Below are 18,901 nucleotides of genomic sequence, written 5' to 3'. Positions count from 1 at the left end.
CGTTGACAGTAGAGAGAGGGAGAAGGAGTGGGGCGTCACGGGGGAGCGGCTGGCAGCTCAGACATACTAATGCACTGAGTGTGTTTGGGCTCAGCCATGCTGGGTCCCTGGATGCCCGCTGCCAGCCTGACACCAAGAAGAGGAGGTTTTCTAAAAGACTAGAGAAGAGATAAAAACAGCACTGATATGCACATGTACAGGGCTGAGAATTTTGTATTAATAAGTGGAATCATATCATGATCATATCATGATATCAACCCACAAAATTGGCCAAATTCCTGAATCTCCGTGCAAGTTGTAATTACAGTATGAAATAAAAAATTTTTTTTTTTTTGAAAAAAAAAAATTTTTTTTGTTGTTAAAAGTTTTTTGGTTGGTTGAAATTTTGTTTATATATAATATTTAAATATGCATTTGCACTGCATATTTGCCATATCCTTGACTGTACTGTATATTGATTAGAAACTATCACTATTATTTTGTAATATTGATTTCAGCCATATCAACCCTGCCGTAATTAGGTCTTGATGCATCGTTCCTGAATGTCTCTTTGAACATTTTTCAAGTTATGTGGCATGCTTTTATACCCATTATTGCTGCCAAGACTTTTGTTTTTGTATATTTAAAGGGTCAGTTTACACCCAAAGACCCAGTATCTAGCAGTGCAGATAGTTTACGTTTTGATTTTTTAATTTGTGCAACTGTGACAATACAATAGAGCTGAAAGGGATGAAGGTTTGACTTTTTTTTACAAAAAAACTTTTTTTTAAATTATTTTTGGCCATGTTGGTAAGCCAGGGAGGCTTGTTATCCTTGTCGCTGCACTAGCAACTCTCGGTTGGTAATGGCCATCCGCTGATGTTAATCGCTGGCAGGTGGAAACAAGTGGGTGGTGATGCCATGTGTCATGGAGCACATGGCTGTTTATCTGCAGCAGTCCAACAGCAGCAGTAACAAGGGCAGCAGTGCATAGGGGATCGGACAAACCAAATGGTGAAAACTAGGGGGAATGAATGAATTGAGTAAAACAATGGTAGATACTAGGGCTGCACGATATGAGGAGAAAATGTGATAACGTTGTTAAATATTGCGATAGCGATATTACTTGGGATAAATTAACATATATTAAAGTGTACTCAGTTCTGCATTTCTGCTGCTTTCAGTATTCTTCTACAATGCAGCAAATTGCCTGTTGAATTTAAAACAAATGAAAGGAAATCATTTCCAACATTCTATTATTGAACAAATTGAACATTGAATCATATAAAAGACACCTATGTAAAAAAAGAAGAAAAAGTGACAGTAACATTTTAAAGTGCAGTTTGCTACGGATATTTTCTTTTAACTAACGTACTAATGTGCAGCCCTTCTAGCTACAACTAGGAGTAAGCAAGAAAACATTCCCTTTGACCAAACTGGAGCCCAGGATGTTGGCAGAGTATCAGCATTGAGGCTGTCCTCCCCTTCTCTCTGAGTCCCCCCCCCCACCACCACCCCCCAACACACTACTACTGTGAGGTCTCATGCTATAATTAATCACAGGGCCCAGGCCATGAGGCTACACCATGAATAGGCCACCGCCGCTGTCTAATGGCCGGGGTCTGGCCAACCTGAATAAAGTGTGTTTATCTCATGGTGCCCTAGAACAGGAGTTAAACAGGCGTTAGTAATGTGCCTTCAGTCAGTCAGGGAGAGGACTTCTCATAAGGAGGAGGGTGAGCTGAGAAAATACTATCGTTCACTAAACCTGGTGGTGTTTATTTACCTTTATTCACTGTTTTTCTCTCCTCTTTCTTCCTGTCTTTGCATCTCTTCTGGATGGCTGTTCTACAGTCTGTGTGTTAATTTATATAAAGGTTTAGTTTATCATCTTTTCCCGAGCTTAAGGCAGCAAGCGTTGCTGTTATTTAGATGATAATTAGCTGATGATTCATCCCCGCGCCAGCAAATGAGAACAGCTTCTTTTTTTTCTTTTTTTTTCTCAATCGACAAAAAGTGGGACACTTGAGTAATTCATTATCATACTCATCTGTGTGAGTACCAAAGTTTCTCTCTGTTGTCACGCTAGTATAGTCTGGTTCAAGCTGAATAATGAAAAATTGAAAGGCAAATCTTTCGTCTCCCCTTCTCCAAGTGATGAAAATTTCATAGGACGGTATGCAAGCCTGGCAATTCTCTAAGTTGCTGGGATGATCGTCCATGGCGGGGAAGCACGTGTGGCTATAAACTCTTTGATTTTCTGGGAATGAAGACAGTGTCTTTTTTTATTATTTTTTTGTAGCAGCCTTTTAAAAATCTGTCAATGGGGCTAAAATCAAGCCATTTCAAATTTCTTCCATTGCTGTTATCTCTCTCAAGTTTCAGTTTTTGTCCAAACTTATTTGCCTCCTGTTTTCAGCTGTGGTCTTCACAGTAGAAGCATCAGATGTAGCTGTAACAGTTGAGCTTTGAGATATCCCCCCTTTTGTACTGACATACATGGAGGTTAATGTTATTCCGTCACAGGTCACAGCGGGCTCCTCCATTGTGGCCCGATAACATCCTTAATGCTGTTCTGTGACTTGAACAGTAAGTACAGTAATGTGATGCCGGAGGATTGTTGCAGGGAAGTGTAAGCTCCTCTCCCTTGTCATCTCCACAGACAGGGGCAAAGAAACCAGGTCAGTGTAAACATGGCTAAGATAGCCATACAACATTCATGAGGCATGCCATGTTCAACGAGAACCCTGGGACTTGTATTCTTATGAGGAAGAGTGGTAGGACCGTGTCGCACACTGAAGCCTCTATTTGTTTTTCTTTGTTTTGGCTGGGGTTGCTCTTTGGAATGAATTGTCTGTTTATGTTGTGTCTTTTTTTTTTTTTTTGAGGGGGTTGCGCAGCTCACGAAGGCTGTCGCGCTGAGCTGCGTCGTCCAGGTCTCCCACGGAGATCAGATGCTGAAATATTCATAAGATGCCTGTTTTCTTTCTCCCCCTAAAGACGACTTTCAGTTTTCAAAAACAGTGTAGGCTTTGTGTCTGGTTTAAGTTTCATACGTGTGATACTCTGCAGTGAGTGTGAGTTTCACACCGTAGGGAGGCGACGTGGAGTAGAGGAAGGGATAGTCTTTGGCCTGCGTGTTACAATGCGAGCGGAGGGATGTTTTCTCCTTTATCTCAAACTAATCTTCTCTCGAGAGCTGCAGTTGATGTCGGGATCCTCCGAGCTTTTAGCATCGATCTGTGGGATTTGGTAGAAAGAAGTTGGGGAGAAGTTGCAGACTGTTTTTGTCAGTGTGAGTTCACACAGGGATACTTTAAGGATGTTTACTTGATTTAAAATTATGCACAAAAGCATGTGCATAAAGTCTTTGTTTACACACGCATATATCAAGGGTATGTGCTCCTGGGTTGATGGTAAATTCTCATCAGAGATTGACAGTATTCTTTGGGATTTGTCGTTCCCCACACACACACACACACACACACACACACACACACACACATTTTTTAGTGAGTTATTCATACTGTATGTGTGTGGCATTAGTATTCCACTGCTGCTCATAAACTTTCTGTTGGTCAAAGAATAATGTCTCCCAATCTAATGTATTGGGACAGGTAAGGGCAAGCGGTCCCTGTCTCTGGACTGACGCTTAAATCGCACACAGAAATGATCAGAAAACTCCTCATGTTCAGCAGCGGAGCTAACATTACATACAGAGATCTGAGCCTTTATTATATATTTTTTTTAATGTGGAGATTCTGACCACCTGAACTGCAGTTTATGTCTTACAATAGCCAGTTTCTTCAGGATACCAGTATTTTGTAAACGCTTTCTCCAAACTTTAGTTTTTTTTTAAGGACAAGAATAATAAAAGAAACACTAGCTAACTCAGCTTTTAGACCGTGATGTATGTTCTAAAAGCCTGTCTGCAGCCTTGTTCAATGGTAAATGTGAGTTTACTTTATTCCAGGGGAGCTGAAATAGTTTTAACCAAATTTAAATGTTTGTCTAAAGAAGTAGATTGTTCTGTAATTGAAGACATATGAGCATGCTTTAACAGCAACGGTATATGTACTACGTTCACCGTTGAGATTGCATTTAACCCTGTTTAGCACCCAAAGTGAAGAGAGGCTTTTTAAATGCATATGCACTATGCTTTTACAATAATAGATGTCCATGTGACATCTTTCTTTAGCTTTCCTTCCAGCTTTTACACTCATCTCTCCTCAAGGCTTAATACATCTAATGTAATGAAATCAATGAATAATTGAAGCTTTGTCCTTGGTTCACCTCTTATTTCATGGAGGACTAGGCAGTGTTCCTATTTAGGGCACTAAATGGACAATGTAACGTACAATGTCCATTAGCCAGTCCAGTCCACTTCCAAGAACTGACTTTTTTATTTAAAAAAAATATCAAAATCACAAGATTTATTTTTCCCACTGAGAAATGTTGACCTTAAATGACAACAATTCATCTTTTGAAAAACAATTAAAAAAAAATTGAGAATTTGGAGAATAGTTACAGACTTTGTTATATGTTTTACTGTGAGTGGATCATTATACACAATCATTTGCTGAGTTTTCTCTAGGTCTGCCAAACTTGATAACAAAGTCCTGTTGAGCTCCTAAGTGATTGTTATGTTGTGAAGTGTCAGGAGGGGCCTCTTGAGCTCCACTAGCTGTCCAAAGGCTGATTTGTGCGTTGGCTAAAAGGTCCCCAAAGAACATGCCTGCTTGGTGAAAGTGTTCTTTTCACCGGCCGCTCTCTGCAGGTATTTCCTCCACGAGCTGGGACAGAATCACTGTTTATTTTGTCTTCCCACTTGCTCCTCTTGAGAGAATATTATTCATAGCATAGTACTCGTGTAACCTTGGACGTGTGTATTGGTAGGTGGCTCAACCTGACACCAGCCAAAAAGAGACACACAGACTAAGACAACAATATTACACCTTTTCATTTTATGCATAACCTGGATTTCTAACTTCGAGATTTTTCTGTTTGTCTCTGTTTCCCTGCAGCCCAACGACCCAGTGACAAATATCTGTCAGGCAGCTGACAAACAGCTCTTTACTTTGGTGGAGTGGGCCAAGAGGATCCCCCACTTTTCTGAGCTGCCACTGGACGACCAGGTCATCCTTCTACGAGCAGGTCTGTCAAAAAAGGCTAAAACACAGTCATAAAAAAGCCAACCAACCAATAAACAATGACACTAGCTGTGTTTCCATTCACATACTGTATTTGTATGTGCATTTTGAAGTATCAGAAAAGCTGGATGGAATCGGCAAATTCTATCTGTCTTTCTTGATTGTGCAAAAAAAATGTTTACAGTCCCTTGAGGTGGGTTTTGCCTTTGTCAAAGAAGAGTTGATGCACTAAACAGGATATGGAAATGCCTTTGGCAAAATAAGTTTTGAGATAGCAAAGATTTAACTTGCATGTAAGGGGGGGGCTGTTCGCTTTATTAGATAGTGACCGTGGATAGACCGGAAAGGGGGAAGAGAGAAAGGGAATGACAAAAGGGCGCAGGTCGGATCCGAACCCGGGCCGCTGCAAAGGACTCAGCCTACATGGGGCGCACACTCTACTGGGTGAGCTAGAGGTCACACTACATTTAACTTACATAACTGTTTATAAAATAAGCTGTTTCCGCTTTCGGCGTCTTTCTGGATATTCTCAATATGTGTCTTTGTCTCCTGACAGCATTAAACATGGCCAACACTGGCTGACATGAAAGAACATTTAAAACTTGCCCGGCTAAACCAAATTCCTGAAGACCTCTCTCTATTTTTCTCTCGTAGATGGGTTATATGGCCAAGGTGACTTGTTTCCGGTTGACTTGTTTCCTACTTCCTTCGTATTTTTTTGGGACATTTCAAAAGTTTGCTTAAAATTTGCTTGACTGTTGAATGGAAACATGGCTAAAGAATGATGATTATGATTTTATATCATAATGGCCCCTCCAGTAGGGTTGGGCAATGTCACTGGCAATTGGCATATGAAGATTTCCACAGTGAAACATCACGATGGATGATGACATTTTTTTGGGGGGGAAGGGGGGGACTACTTGAATCTAGCCATTGTTATTTGAACGTATAGGAAATGTCCATCCAGCACAGCAGTGAAAAGAGAATAAATTGTTCTCAATAGTAAATTACGATCATCTTGTCTTTAAACAAAGATAAAACAGCAGCTTTTTTGTTAGCATTCCACAGCTACAGCATCCATGAGACTTTGGGCCCTATTTTAACGATCTGAAACGCAAGTATGAAACGTGAAACGCAAGTAGCTTTGTTGACGGATCTCGGGCGCTGTTGCTATTATACCGGCGGGATAAATGACTCCTGCGCCCGACGCAAATCTAAAATGGGTTGGTCTGAAGTAGCTAGGTGTGGTTTGGGCGTAACGTGAAAATAACCAATCAGAGCGTCATCTCACATTCCCTTTAAGAGCGAGCGCATTACCACTCCCGGACCAGATCCCGTCGGAGTGTCCAATCCCGCCGTAGTTCAGCATCACGTCTCCTTAAGTCCTCTAATATTTTCTGAGGACTGTACTGTAAAGTCCCTCCTGACCTATCCAAACACCTGAAGCGCATTGTCAGTAATATTTTTCCTTGTAATTATGTATGGTTTGCCAAAAGTGGGAACTGCTGCGACCGTGTAGATGAGAGAAGCAAAGTGTATGCGCGTTGTGCACAAGCTACATTATGGCCAAGCATGCGCCCCTAAAATAGCATCTGAATAACGCGCCACTGACTTTAGACCAGGTTTTTCCTGGTCTGTGGCGGAGTTGTTTTCTGAAACTGCAAAATAGCACTGGGGAACGCTTGTGCATGAACACGCCTCCTCTTTTCGCTGAACCGCCCCCGGGAGCGCAAATACATTCCCTAATTTACCGACGTGCGTCTGTGGAGGGAAAAGTCCGCTGTGCGTCGGGTGCAAAATAGGAATGATACATGCGTCGGTGTACAAAGGCAATTGCGCTGAGTGCAAGATAGGGCCCTTTGACTGCATGCTAACAGCTAACCAGAACCATAGGGAAGGCTATGTTGCTGTTGAGTGCTAGCTAAATAACCATTGTTTTATCTTGGTTAAAAAAAAAAAAAAGAGGTGCTTAATTAGTATGATCCTGAACAACAGTAGATGCCCACTGATTTTAGAATATAGACCAAAAAAAAACAGGTCTTAGCCGTTGAAAGAAACCCTCTTTGAGAAAACGTACTGAATTACAGATGCTAGTGCTAGCTCTTTATCTGTATCTAGGTAGAATAATCTTAGCCAAACAGAACTTGAATACACTAATCTGGCCGTAACCGTGAAGAACTGTCTTGGTTATGTGACTGAGACGAGAGTCCGACTCACCAAGGTCAGAACAGCTCATTCTGTGTATCTGCTGTATGTGGAAAGCAAGCTAACCGCTCAGGATCACAGGAGCATCCACGTAAAACACAGAGTAAATCATCGGTCACTTCTCTTACAATCACTAACATCACATGCACAAAGGTTTTGGGATTTTTTTTTCAGCACATTGCCCTTGTTGCCTGCCTGTCGCTCACATTTTACGCCATTATATTCTAAATCCACCTTGAGGGGGGGAAATGCTATTACACACCCACCCCATACCCGGAAAAAAAAGTCCTCCCATCATTCCTTATCTTTAGCACATATAATGATGGAGAGACGTCAGCAAAGCAGAGAGAGACATTATTCTGGAGAGCTAGTCTCTTCTCGGCTCTCAGGTTTTCTATAAATAACCACTTTAGTTCTGCTGTATCACGGATAAAAGCATCGCGGCTCCTCTCATACCCAACTCAACTCTGGGGAAAAGAGGCGAGTGTTGCCAGGCAGAACAGTTAAAGGAGCCCTGTCACTCAAAAGGCAGTGTCTTGTGTCTTCAGTGCTCTCTGTGTCAAGCCCCTGCTTTGGCACATCAAGCCTGTTGTATTTATTGTGATGGCAGGCGCAGTTCATCCCTTTTACACGCTTGTCTCTTCAGAAAGGATGATTCAAATGTCTTCGTAATAACCTGATGCCTGTGCTTGAGAAAGCTGCACGCTTTTACCGCGCAGCCTAATTGATTCATTGGAATTCCCCCTCTGTTGTCAGTTTCATTTTGCTTGAATGCTGTGTGAACTTTTGTACTGGGATTTGCCTGTGTTTTTTTTTCTTCCCTCATACTTACCCCCGATCCTCCTCCCCATCTCTGCCACAGGTTGGAATGAACTTCTCATTGCATCATTTTCGCACCGTTCGATAACGATTAAAGACGGGATCCTGTTGGCGACCGGGCTGCACGTCCACCGCAACAGCGCCCATAGTGCTGGAGTGGGAGCCATCTTTGACAGGTCATTATTATCATGTAGCTAAACGTTCTTGTCTTTAAACTAATCTATGCGCAACCTACAGCTAATATGTTTCATAGGTGGTTTGTAAATTGTAACTAATTGCTTTGTTAGTGGTTAATAAATAATTTCTAAATGTTTTACAGGTTAATAATGAGCCATTACTAGGGACAACATGAGTAACCAGATTATGGCTGGCAGCATAACGTATTTTGGGTTATAACCTACTTTAATAATGGTTTATTACTGGTCTGTTTCTGTTTACTATTGTAAATGTATGCACCCCTTAGTGCCCGTCTTATCAGAAAGTGGTAACATTTAGGCATACTTAATAAGTTATAAGTAAAAGTTTTGCTAATGCTAACAAATCATTTATAAATGCTTTATCAGTCAGTAATAATCTATTAATAATGACAACTTTTGCATGGTTTTGAAAAATTAATTCGACCAGTTTTTATACTCCTCCAGCATGATTTGCTTTGTCTTTTGGGTTGCTTAAAAGTTGACCTTTAATAATGCCTTATTACTGATCTATAAAGCATCAATAAATGACTTAATGACTACTATAAACCTGTACACCACCTGCCTAAAATGTTACCACTTAGAAAGTGGTAACATTTTAGGCATACTTAGTAGCAACTTATGCTTTGCTTTGTCTTTTTAAGTAGCTCAATAGTTAGTAACACCTCATTAAAATCTATAAAGCATTAATAAACATTACTTAATTACTAATAAAGCATTAGCTACAACTTCAAACAAGAAGTGTGTTTTACTAGGAAGTGATTTTGTGTTTTTGCAGCATATGACATTTTGGTTTCCACTGAAATATTACAGCTAGACTGTAAGTCGTGAAAGGCAAAGCAGCACAGGAACTATTGATCGACTCCAGTTTATTAAATATGTACACCAGTAGGTATCAGGGGTCTCACACAAACACTGAACCGTTCAGAAAAATGTCAAAACCCCAAAAAATCCATACACCAGTCACTCACCGTGTAGTGGGGGGTGCGCAGGAAGCACCTTGGTGACTGTTGTTGACATTCAAGCTGTCTGACAGCCTGAGATCTCCCAGGAGTCTGCGCTGTCACTTCAGCAGCATCACACCTTCAGCTCAACTAACATACACAATTTAGAAAGTTATAGTATTTTATTCTGGTCATCAATTAATTGCTTAGATCAGGGATCTTCAACAAGGGGTCCAGGACCCCTAGGGCGTCCTCAGAGTCAATGCAGGGGGAAAGTTTTATTTATTTTTATTTAAAGTCTTAAAATGAATCTAACATTATTAGCACATATAAATCCCCACTGATGATAGGCTTACTGGCCTATAAGAAAGAAGATAGTCATTAAGGTGGCCATTCACAGATACAGTTAATCCTAAGGATTCACTGTGCCACATTTTAACATTAAAACATGATTCATGGCAACAATTATTAGGCTATTTTAATAGCTTAGTATTCTATGCAAAAAAGGCTTTAGGTCACCCTACATGTTATTGTAGGCCCAGTTTTATATGCAACTTAATTTGATACAATATGTAGTAGGGGGTCCCTGCTTCATCTCTCTTTCAGTTAAGGGGTCCTTGGCGTAAGAAAAACATTGAAGACTCATGGCTTAGATTATTTATTTTTTAAATAAAAATTGTAGTCTGCAAGCTCCTGACGAATCAGAGATCAGTTACAGGTGCTGTCATGAGACCCATAATAACAGCAGGCTATATTTTGAATAACCGCCTCTCCTCCTTTCTCTTGTTCTCTTTTCTTGTCCCTCTGCCCCTCTGATCACCGAGCCTCTGTGCTCAATCATCGGCGTTCACAGCCACAGGACATATTCCATCTCTGGCATTAACCGTGGCAAGCATTAAGATGCGCAGGGCCGATAATGTTTCTTTATCTACTCCTCTCTCTCTCTTCACCATAAAAATGAAGACACTGATTAACTTAAACACTTGAGTCTTTTCTATTTCCAATTTTTTTTTTCTTTTTTTTTTTCTAGCCCTGTTGTTCCTCCTCGGAACAAATTTAATTAGAATGAGCTAAGAGCCACAATTGACTTTACTATCCAGAGAGAGAGAGAGAGAGAGAGGGGAGGGAAACTGAGTGAGAGGGAAAATAAAGAGCAACGAGGAGAGGGTGTGACCGAGTCAAAGAGGGGTGAGGAGTTCGAGCTACTCCACGCACTGACACTCCCACCAGTGATGTCACACACAGACAGTGGGGGCGCGGGTGTTAGATTACAGCTTGTGTTTACTCTGTGGCTTTCCGTTTTATGAAAACCACGTACTAAATATAATTACTTTTCAGGGTTGTAAACTTTTCCATTGATCTAACTGTGCCTATGTGGGCTGAGCGTGTGTTTGTGTGTTTGTGTGTTTGTGTGTTTGTGTGTGTGTGTGTGTGTGTGTGTGTGTGTGTGTGTGTGTGTGTGTGTGTGTGTGTGTGTGTGTTTAAATAGAGTTGAGCTGGATAGTAGTTAAAAAATATATTTTTAATGTCTCGATCTGGATAATTCACACGAAGCATAGTGTGTCATTTACAAAAATGTACCAATTAGACTCAAATGGTTTCCCGTGATCTTAACTTCCCTGGCACTCGGTTGTCTGATATAATACAAAAATACCCGTAGCCGAGAAGGCTTTAAAACGTTGCCTGACTTTGAATGAGCCACATCTGACTTTATTCATTTTATTGTATTTTGTGTCTCTTTTGTGCAGAGTGCTCACAGAACTGGTGTCAAAGATGAGGGACATGCAGATGGATAAGACAGAACTGGGGTGCCTTCGAGCGATAGTCCTATTCAACCCAGGTAAATATCACTATATGTAAGATTGCATTTGCGGTGGCACTTTAAAGAAGCTGTAAATGAGGTGTTTCAGAGATGTGTGATTTTTAAATGGGCTCTGTTTATTCTAGTTTCGATTTCAGAACCGTCAGAATACAGCAGGTACATGTGTGGAAGCTGTTGTGGGGGGGGGGGGTATTTGAAACAACAGCTTAAAGGGTTCCCAAACAACATAATAAGCATCCACAACACTGTAGACATGTTTGTTGAACATTGGTGTATTACAGCGCAGCGGGACTTTTATTAAAGTTTAAAGATATTTATGTGCTGTAAGGCCTGCTACTTTTTCTAGCTATAACCAACAGCATTCAACTGATAAATTGCTTAAATAGAATATGACTAATTTAGCTTGGTAATACTCCACCCTTAAATCTATATTTAAGTATCAAAATCTCTCCTGCAGTTTGCTTGGCAGACGGCTGTAAAGAGTTTGTAGTTTCTTTGTTGACACAGCTGGAATTTTGTTTCCACCGATTCCACCGACAACAACTTTTCACAGTGGGACGACAAGTCTCAAAACATCCAGAGAAACTTCTCAAATCCACCCCCTAAAGCATAATCCACTTCTCCACTGTCTCGGACAGTTCATATTTTCACCCAAATGTTTATAAATGCACTACTTGAGGCGGAGCTTTGTAGCTTTGATAGCGGGGCACAGAGGCCATACTGTATGTTTGGAATGTACTGAGCATACCGAGGGTTACGCTGCAGAGCAAATGAAACGTGTCACCATCAGGATCTTTTGTGAATGATTGAATCCGAGCAGATTTCTGGAGTGAGGAAACTATATACAGTTTGTACGTCGAACTTTAGGGTGGAGTATCACTTTAAGTTTTTGCCTTTTTGCCTCAGCTTGACCTCATTAATGTAACTGGAGAATTGGGAACTGGGAACTGGCTTTTGACTTGCCGGCGTTGTCTTTGAACTTGACTTCTCTTGAGAAATGAAGACGGATGTGCTTCTGACCTCTGCATAGCACTGAGGTAGAGAGCCCGAAAATAAAAGCTGAGGCAGCGCATATTTGATTGATGAATGTGCAGGGGGCAAACCAATATATTCTTTATTAAATAATAATGACATCCTCCTGCGAAAATCTGGCCAAAGAAAGCTTATGACGGCGAATGACTGGCCAAGGCATGTGTCACGCCTGCTATCGGTGTGCTGCTCTGTATTTGAACCTCATCCACATGGCACCAAAGTAAACTAAACCAACGCCATGAATGGGACCCGGGTTTTTAATGACTCGGTGCGGAAGCCTCCCTCCGTCCCCCTGGGGGCCACTGTGGATCTGTTCACCCCCGACACACACTGATCCTCTTGTGTTTCCACATTTTGTTCAGGCCACATCCAGGCCTGCTGGCCCCGGTTCACATCTCGGCCTGATTCCTTGTTTAATTAGGGGTTCGCAAGACTGGTCTGACGGAGAAAGCAAATGGTGGGGGGGTGGCGGAGGAGGGAACACCGGAGGAGGGGACGGCGATGCTAAAAAAACAAACAATAAACAGTCCTTCCTTTCCCACACTGTGATTGAGTCCAGCCATTACCAACAAATGTTCATTCACTGTTGATCACTTGTGCGGCGCTTTGTTCATCAGAAATGTTAATCAGTGACGCGCCTGTGTTGTTAATCAAAGAGGAGTCCTCCAGTGGAGCTTAAATTAGCGCAGTGCTAATTGGACTAACCTAGAATGAGGGGACACGCGTCCACAACGAGCCTGCAGGGTTAAAACTCAACTTGGGAGTTATAGTAATACTCTGCTCTCCATCCTAAACTACAGCAATGTGCCCCCGAGCAGGGGATTCGCTCGAGTTCTCTCTAGAAAAGTGACAAACATACCCTGCTTCTATGTAGTCAACAGATGTGTTGAATGAAGTTCACCCACAAGGTGACCCTCTGATTTTGTTTGTTGCTTTAACCTCTCCTTGAGAGAGTGTTTGTGTGTGGGTTTGTTTATATTGCATTGCTAAAATTGCCTGCAATGTTTAAAGGTGCCCTGCCATACAAAACTGTTTTTACTTGCATTTTTTAAAATATGTTAGGTCCATATGTGTTAGTGTTATGTCGTGAATGTGAAAATGAACTGCTACCTCCTCTGTCAGCTCTAGCCACTGAAAAGAAATAAGCAGAGAAATCAGGCCAATTACAAAAGCTGGTCAGTCTGACATCATATTGCCTGAGCTCATTACTATTCATGAGATCGCCCAGTTGTGCTGGGTAAAGGATTCTGACAGCCAGTCTCTCATTGGCTAGCTGTTAGCCAATCAGATTCAAACAGCTTAGCTTGTTGAATATTAATGAGAACTGGCAGAAATCGAGCTGAGTCTTCCTGTAGGCTTTCTATACCACGCTAGAATGGCTTGAAACAAGGTAACCAAGGCATTTTTTCCACAAAAAATGTTAGTCCATGGTAGAACTTCAGACATTACCACAAAGTAATGAAATACGTGTGGCAGGGCACCTTTAATATGAGCAATAAAGTAAAAACAAGCGTAAGCTGTAAGAATGTTAAGAACAAAAAAAGTGTGTACATGCACATGAAACACAGTTCCTGTCTAATTGTAAACAAATAATAGCAGTAGGGTTGTTGTTGTGTGTGTGTGTGTGTATGTATGTAAATAAATAAATAAATAAATAAAAAAATTTGTGTGTGTCTCCACAGACTCTAAAGGTCTGTCCAATCCAGGTGAGGTAGAAGCTCTGAGAGAAAAAGTGTACGCGTCTTTAGAGGCCTACTGCAAACAGAAGTACCCCGACCAGCCTGGCAGGTAGGAAAACAAACACAGACATGACACGTGCAAATCCCCACACTCTTCCTCATTTGCTCCCAACTGCACAAATCAATCCTTTCTTGAATTCCGTTTGTTGCTAAGAGAAAATGTGTACCTGCCATTTGAGAATCACTTTGTTCATACAAGTAGCTTTAGCATGAGGCCGCTGCACATTATATTGAAGGCACTGTACATACGTGCGATATCAGGACAGGTTGTTTTGCATCAGGATCATCTCCACACACCTCCCTCCCTCCCTCTTCTTGTCAGATGTATATTAGTCTTGTGCTCCTGTGTCTAATTCTGGTCTTGTGTTGTGACAGATTTGCCAAACTGTTGCTGCGGTTACCAGCGCTGCGCTCCATCGGCCTCAAGTGTCTGGAGCACTTGTTCTTCTTCAAGCTCATCGGCGACACGCCCATCGACACCTTCCTCATGGAGATGCTAGAAGCCCCCCATCAAATGACATAATAGCAGAGCTAACATCTCCCACCAGCCCTGGATCAGGAACGGAGTCCTTTTTAAGAAAAACAAAAAAAAACAAAAAAAACTTCTGTCTCCAGCTAAGGGACAGATGATGTGACGACTTTGGATGGAGAACTTCTCCCTTCCTCCTGTCCCTCCCTCTAGCCCTTCTCCCTTTTGATGTGTTTCCAAACAATGAATTCATCATGCCTATGGGTCTGTTTAATACCTTGTAAAAAATTATATAAATAAGGAATATATATATAAATATATATAGATGAAAATCACACGGCAACACAAGTGACAACCGTGGACTTAAAATAAGTTTGGACAGAAGACGAAAGAAACGTATTGAGCCATCGTTTTCATCCTTGCTTTTTTCCCTGCACCTTGACAAGAAAAAGCAGAGCTGGTCGGGTCTGAAACGCCCTCAGCTTTGCTTGCAGGTATTTAAAAAAAAACAAAAAACGGCGGTGATGTCATATTTGGACATTCAGCGTTGTGATCAGGACAATCGTGGACTGGGAGAGCCTCTGACCTCTCTCTCTCTTTTTCTCTTTCAGGACTGGACTTAACTATCAGGGGAGGGGAGGGGAGGGGGGGGGGGGAGTGCTCCTGCCGGGACTCTAATGAACACGTCAGGTCTTGCACTAGCTGTGAGCTTTCTGGAGTAGAACTCCGAGGTGGGTTAACAGGACTGCAAGTGCTCAAAAAACCTCAGGTCTCTGCCCCGAATCCAACCCATCCGAAACCATGTCTTACTCTATCAGCACTGTGCAACACCGCGGAGGACACGGCCTGCCAGTTCACCCCCGCGTTAGCCGTGTGCTACATCCATGATGCTCTAAAAGGCTACCAGCAGGCGCAGGAACAACTTTTGTCATCCTTATTTTCAAGCATTTGGGCCTTACAGGTGATCACGGCAAACTGGGCCGGCTGCAAAGCGAGCGCACGGTCGTCTTTGGGGCTTTATCGTGGCTTCACCCGGCCCTCCTTTTTTTTTTTTTTTTTGTCCCTTCTCTAGCCTCTCTACTTCTCATTTCCTGTGAATTTCAGCACACCATTTTACACCTCCACACTCAGAAATCCCTTCTGGCTCCACGCAGCGGGTATTAGGTTATTATTTTTATTTTTTTTTTCGAAACACCTCATATCTACCTGTACATAAAGTTACAACCGTATACAGTATTGACGTTATTTTAACAGCAGCGATGCACAATTACCTCTGTTTCCATCCCTCCGACCGGCGGCTCTCGACACTCATCAAACCATTCACAGTATGCGGGAGTCGTGCTTGTCGTTGCAGCAGAGCCATTATTTTTGTTTGTTTCTTTGTTACTTGGCACTTAACCTCACGACAGCGGAGTCGGGTTCCTAAACGGAGAGCTGGTGTTGATGTAATGGACCTCCTGAGGTGGAATTCGGGCCCAGGCCAGATCAGGAACGCCCCGATTGTTTTCCTCCTCAGAGGGACAGCCACACTCGCTCTCTCTGCACTTCTCTGGACAACCAAGGGTCATTCAAGTCGAACTGAAATGTTGGATATCTCCATGTTATGTATAAATATGCTTTATGCCCATTTTCTGCTCTTTTATTTTATTTTTTTTTCCTCCTCTCGTTTCTCTAAATGCTGCAGCTGCTGCAAAACTATGCATCGAGTGCATTTCCAAAGATAGTCCACACAGCGGGTGCCTGTTGGCTCAAACAGGTCGAGTGTTTGAGACGTGTGGGTTCGCTCGCTGTATTACTTTCCTGGAGCGGAGAAAATGCCTTCCTTAGGTTATTTTCCCCACTATTCAGACATTTGATAGTCATTGTGTGGTGGTTTATTTACCTCATCTGAAGAGGGGAGCACAGCAGAGTTCAGGGACATGAGAGCGATAGGAGAAGAGGACTAAAAGAGAATGAAATCAAGGCTCCATCTGCTTAGTCACCTTATTCTCTTTCATAAGCACCTTGACTATCTGGACCTGGAAGAAGAACAACCCCGAGCACTGTGTTGTCGTCATCCTTTCATAAACTTGAGATGGTTAATGGTCTGAGGAGTATGGAGTTCTGAGTGTGCCACGTCAATAATCCTTTTTTTCTCCCCGGTGTTTTCATTATAATCAACTCGTGGTTTTAATACAGTTAACGTAATATGGATTAGTTTTGTATTTCAATTATGCATTGAAACAAAATACAGCGTTATTTGTTCATTCTATTTGAATGATTCACTAATAATTGGATTTTTTTTTTAAATGGAATTGTAGTGGTGGTTTTGATAAGGCTTTTAATTTAAATAGTTTTAGTATACTATGTGCCTAACAGTCTTTATCAAAATGAGTTTGTCTCCAGCTTTACAGTTTACGGTTTCCCTTTTATGCTTGCTTTCATTTAAAGCACCACATTCTAATGAGATGAAGTCCAGCCCACAGAGCAGCAACAGCAAGCTCAATTTAGTGCTCATTCTTTTTCTTCCATTTGTCAACGTGACGGTAATACTAAAGTCTGGAAAAGTCTAATTATTCAGGTGGCACCATCAGGACTCCATAGCTGTATTTACTCTGTTCAAAACACCAATGATAAAAGAGCATGTGTTCATTTTTCATCATGATTTGGGGTTTGGGGGGTGGGGTTAACTTTACACATGTTAATCCAGCTCTGTGAAAGCGATCCCCAGGCGCCCAGTGATCTCTTACCTTGTGAAGAAAAAGCAAAGAGTTGGTTGAGATGCCGGCTCTATAATGTCAGAGACTGTGCATTAGATACAAGCAGGACTACATGCATTAGATACAAGCAGGACTACATGCATTAGATACAAGCAGGACTACATGCATTAGATACAAGCAGGACTACATGCATTAGATACAAGCAGGACTACATGCATTAGATACAAGCAGGACTACATGCATTAGATACAAGCAGGACTACATACATTAGATACAAGCAGGACTACATGCATTAGATACAAGCAGGACTACATGCATTAGATACAAGCAGGACTACATGCATTAGATACAAGCAGGACTACATACATTAGATAGAAGCAGGACTACATGCATTAGATACAAGCAGGACTACATACATTAGATACAAGCAGGACTACATGCATTAGATACAAGCAGGACTACATGCATTAGATAGAAGCAGGACTACATACATTAGATAGAAGCAGGACTACATTTCCCTTTGAGTCGGAGGGCAGTTTGGATGTGAGAGAGAGAGAGTGAGTGAGGGATGCGGCGGCGCTTTTAAGAGCTGTGCGCTCCCTCTAGCGGAGGAAAAGCAGCACTGCAACATTACGTTTTTTTCTACAAGTATTTAATCAGACAAAAAGACGGCACTTTCTCACTTATTACTAATGTTTAGTTTGATCCGACATAACCTCGGTGTCTGTGCTTGTTAAAAAAAAGAAGCAATAATTGAGTATGACCTCTATTGGCTTGTGGTTTTACCATTACTGGACCGTTTCAGTGAGGTGGCCTGTATATGATTCCATTAACTGTCCAGGTGGCCGTATACGGACTGCCAGTCTGAGCTCCGTTTACAGTATTTATATTCTGCATCCCTCCTCGTTTGTCTGTTAAAACAAAAACTAAATCTGGATTTGTTCATACGTCTTCAACGTAAGCATTCTGGCAACTTCAATCTTTTTGTTAAGACTTGGCTAGATTCGTTGATTTCTTCTTTTTTTTTTTCTTTTTAAGAGGACTGTTGCCGAGTTGAATCAAGCAGATATTAATATTATATGTTTTCTCGACTGGGTGACTAAAAGAACCCCCTGATGTCTCTGTCCTCTTGAGTTCACTGTGATGAGCCAGCGCAGGTCTCTAAAGCCATAAAGTGGATGATGTGCGAGGAAACCGAACCGACACGGATCTTGTTGACTAGATAAAGAGAGGATCGTCCACGTGGAATGATCAACTACATGAACGCTTTATAACCTAAAGCTCTATTTTGTTAATATGTATATGTGTATATATTTATAAATATATATCGACCGATCTGTTCCTTGAGTATTTCCAACATTGAAAGAGGGAGACGAGTCTTTCGGACCAAGCTGTTCTACAACTCAGAGATTTTATGCTGGTGGGGGTCCCCCCCCCCCCAAAAAAATATCTGATGCGGTTTTTTTGCATTTCAACCGTGACTTTCTAAAAAACAAATCGATCCTGATCAACCAGCAGAGTCGCTGAAGAAGCAGCTTCTCAGCAGTTTATGGGACCTCAACAAGAAAAGAAAAACTAAAGGGATGAAATAAAATAAAAAAATGAAAGGTTAAGACTTTAAACCCTCCCAAATGTGCGTGTTGCTTGGCAAATTGTATGTTGAAAAAGTGTAATCAGGAAAAGCTGAGCTTGTGACACAATCACTGCTTTCTTTGTTGCATCGACGGTAAAATGTTAAAGAAAAAGAAAAAAAAAAAAACACTTGGAAAAAAAGATCTATTTTTGTACAAAGGTAATTTTATCCCTTGCTTGTGTACTGTCCCCCATGCTTTGTTTTTCTTCTTCTGCG

The 18,901-nt window shown here is 41.6% G+C and overlaps 1 protein-coding gene across 5 annotated transcripts in view; it reads left to right on the top strand.

The window, feature by feature from the left end:
- The window catches only part of rxraa (retinoid X receptor, alpha a), a 233,791-nt gene extending 218,857 nt beyond the window's left edge, over window positions 1-14,934 (top strand). For all 5 annotated transcript variants that reach the window (XM_039778996.1, XM_039778993.1, XM_039778992.1 and 2 more), the window contains exons 7-11: window positions 5,004-5,133; window positions 8,197-8,329; window positions 11,040-11,131; window positions 13,828-13,933; window positions 14,260-14,934. In XM_039778996.1, the coding sequence (XP_039634930.1) occupies window positions 5,004-5,133; window positions 8,197-8,329; window positions 11,040-11,131; window positions 13,828-13,933; window positions 14,260-14,407 (609 nt within the window). In that variant the 3' untranslated portion in view covers window positions 14,408-14,934. The remainder of the gene's footprint in view (window positions 1-5,003; window positions 5,134-8,196; window positions 8,330-11,039; window positions 11,132-13,827; window positions 13,934-14,259) is intronic.
- Window positions 14,935-18,901: the final 3,967 nt, after the last annotated feature.

The sequence above is a fragment of the Perca fluviatilis genome, chromosome 17 (assembly GCF_010015445.1).
Source record: "Perca fluviatilis chromosome 17, GENO_Pfluv_1.0, whole genome shotgun sequence".
NCBI lineage: Eukaryota > Metazoa > Chordata > Actinopteri > Perciformes > Percidae > Perca > Perca fluviatilis.
This window is presented reverse-complemented; position numbering and strand designations above follow the sequence as displayed.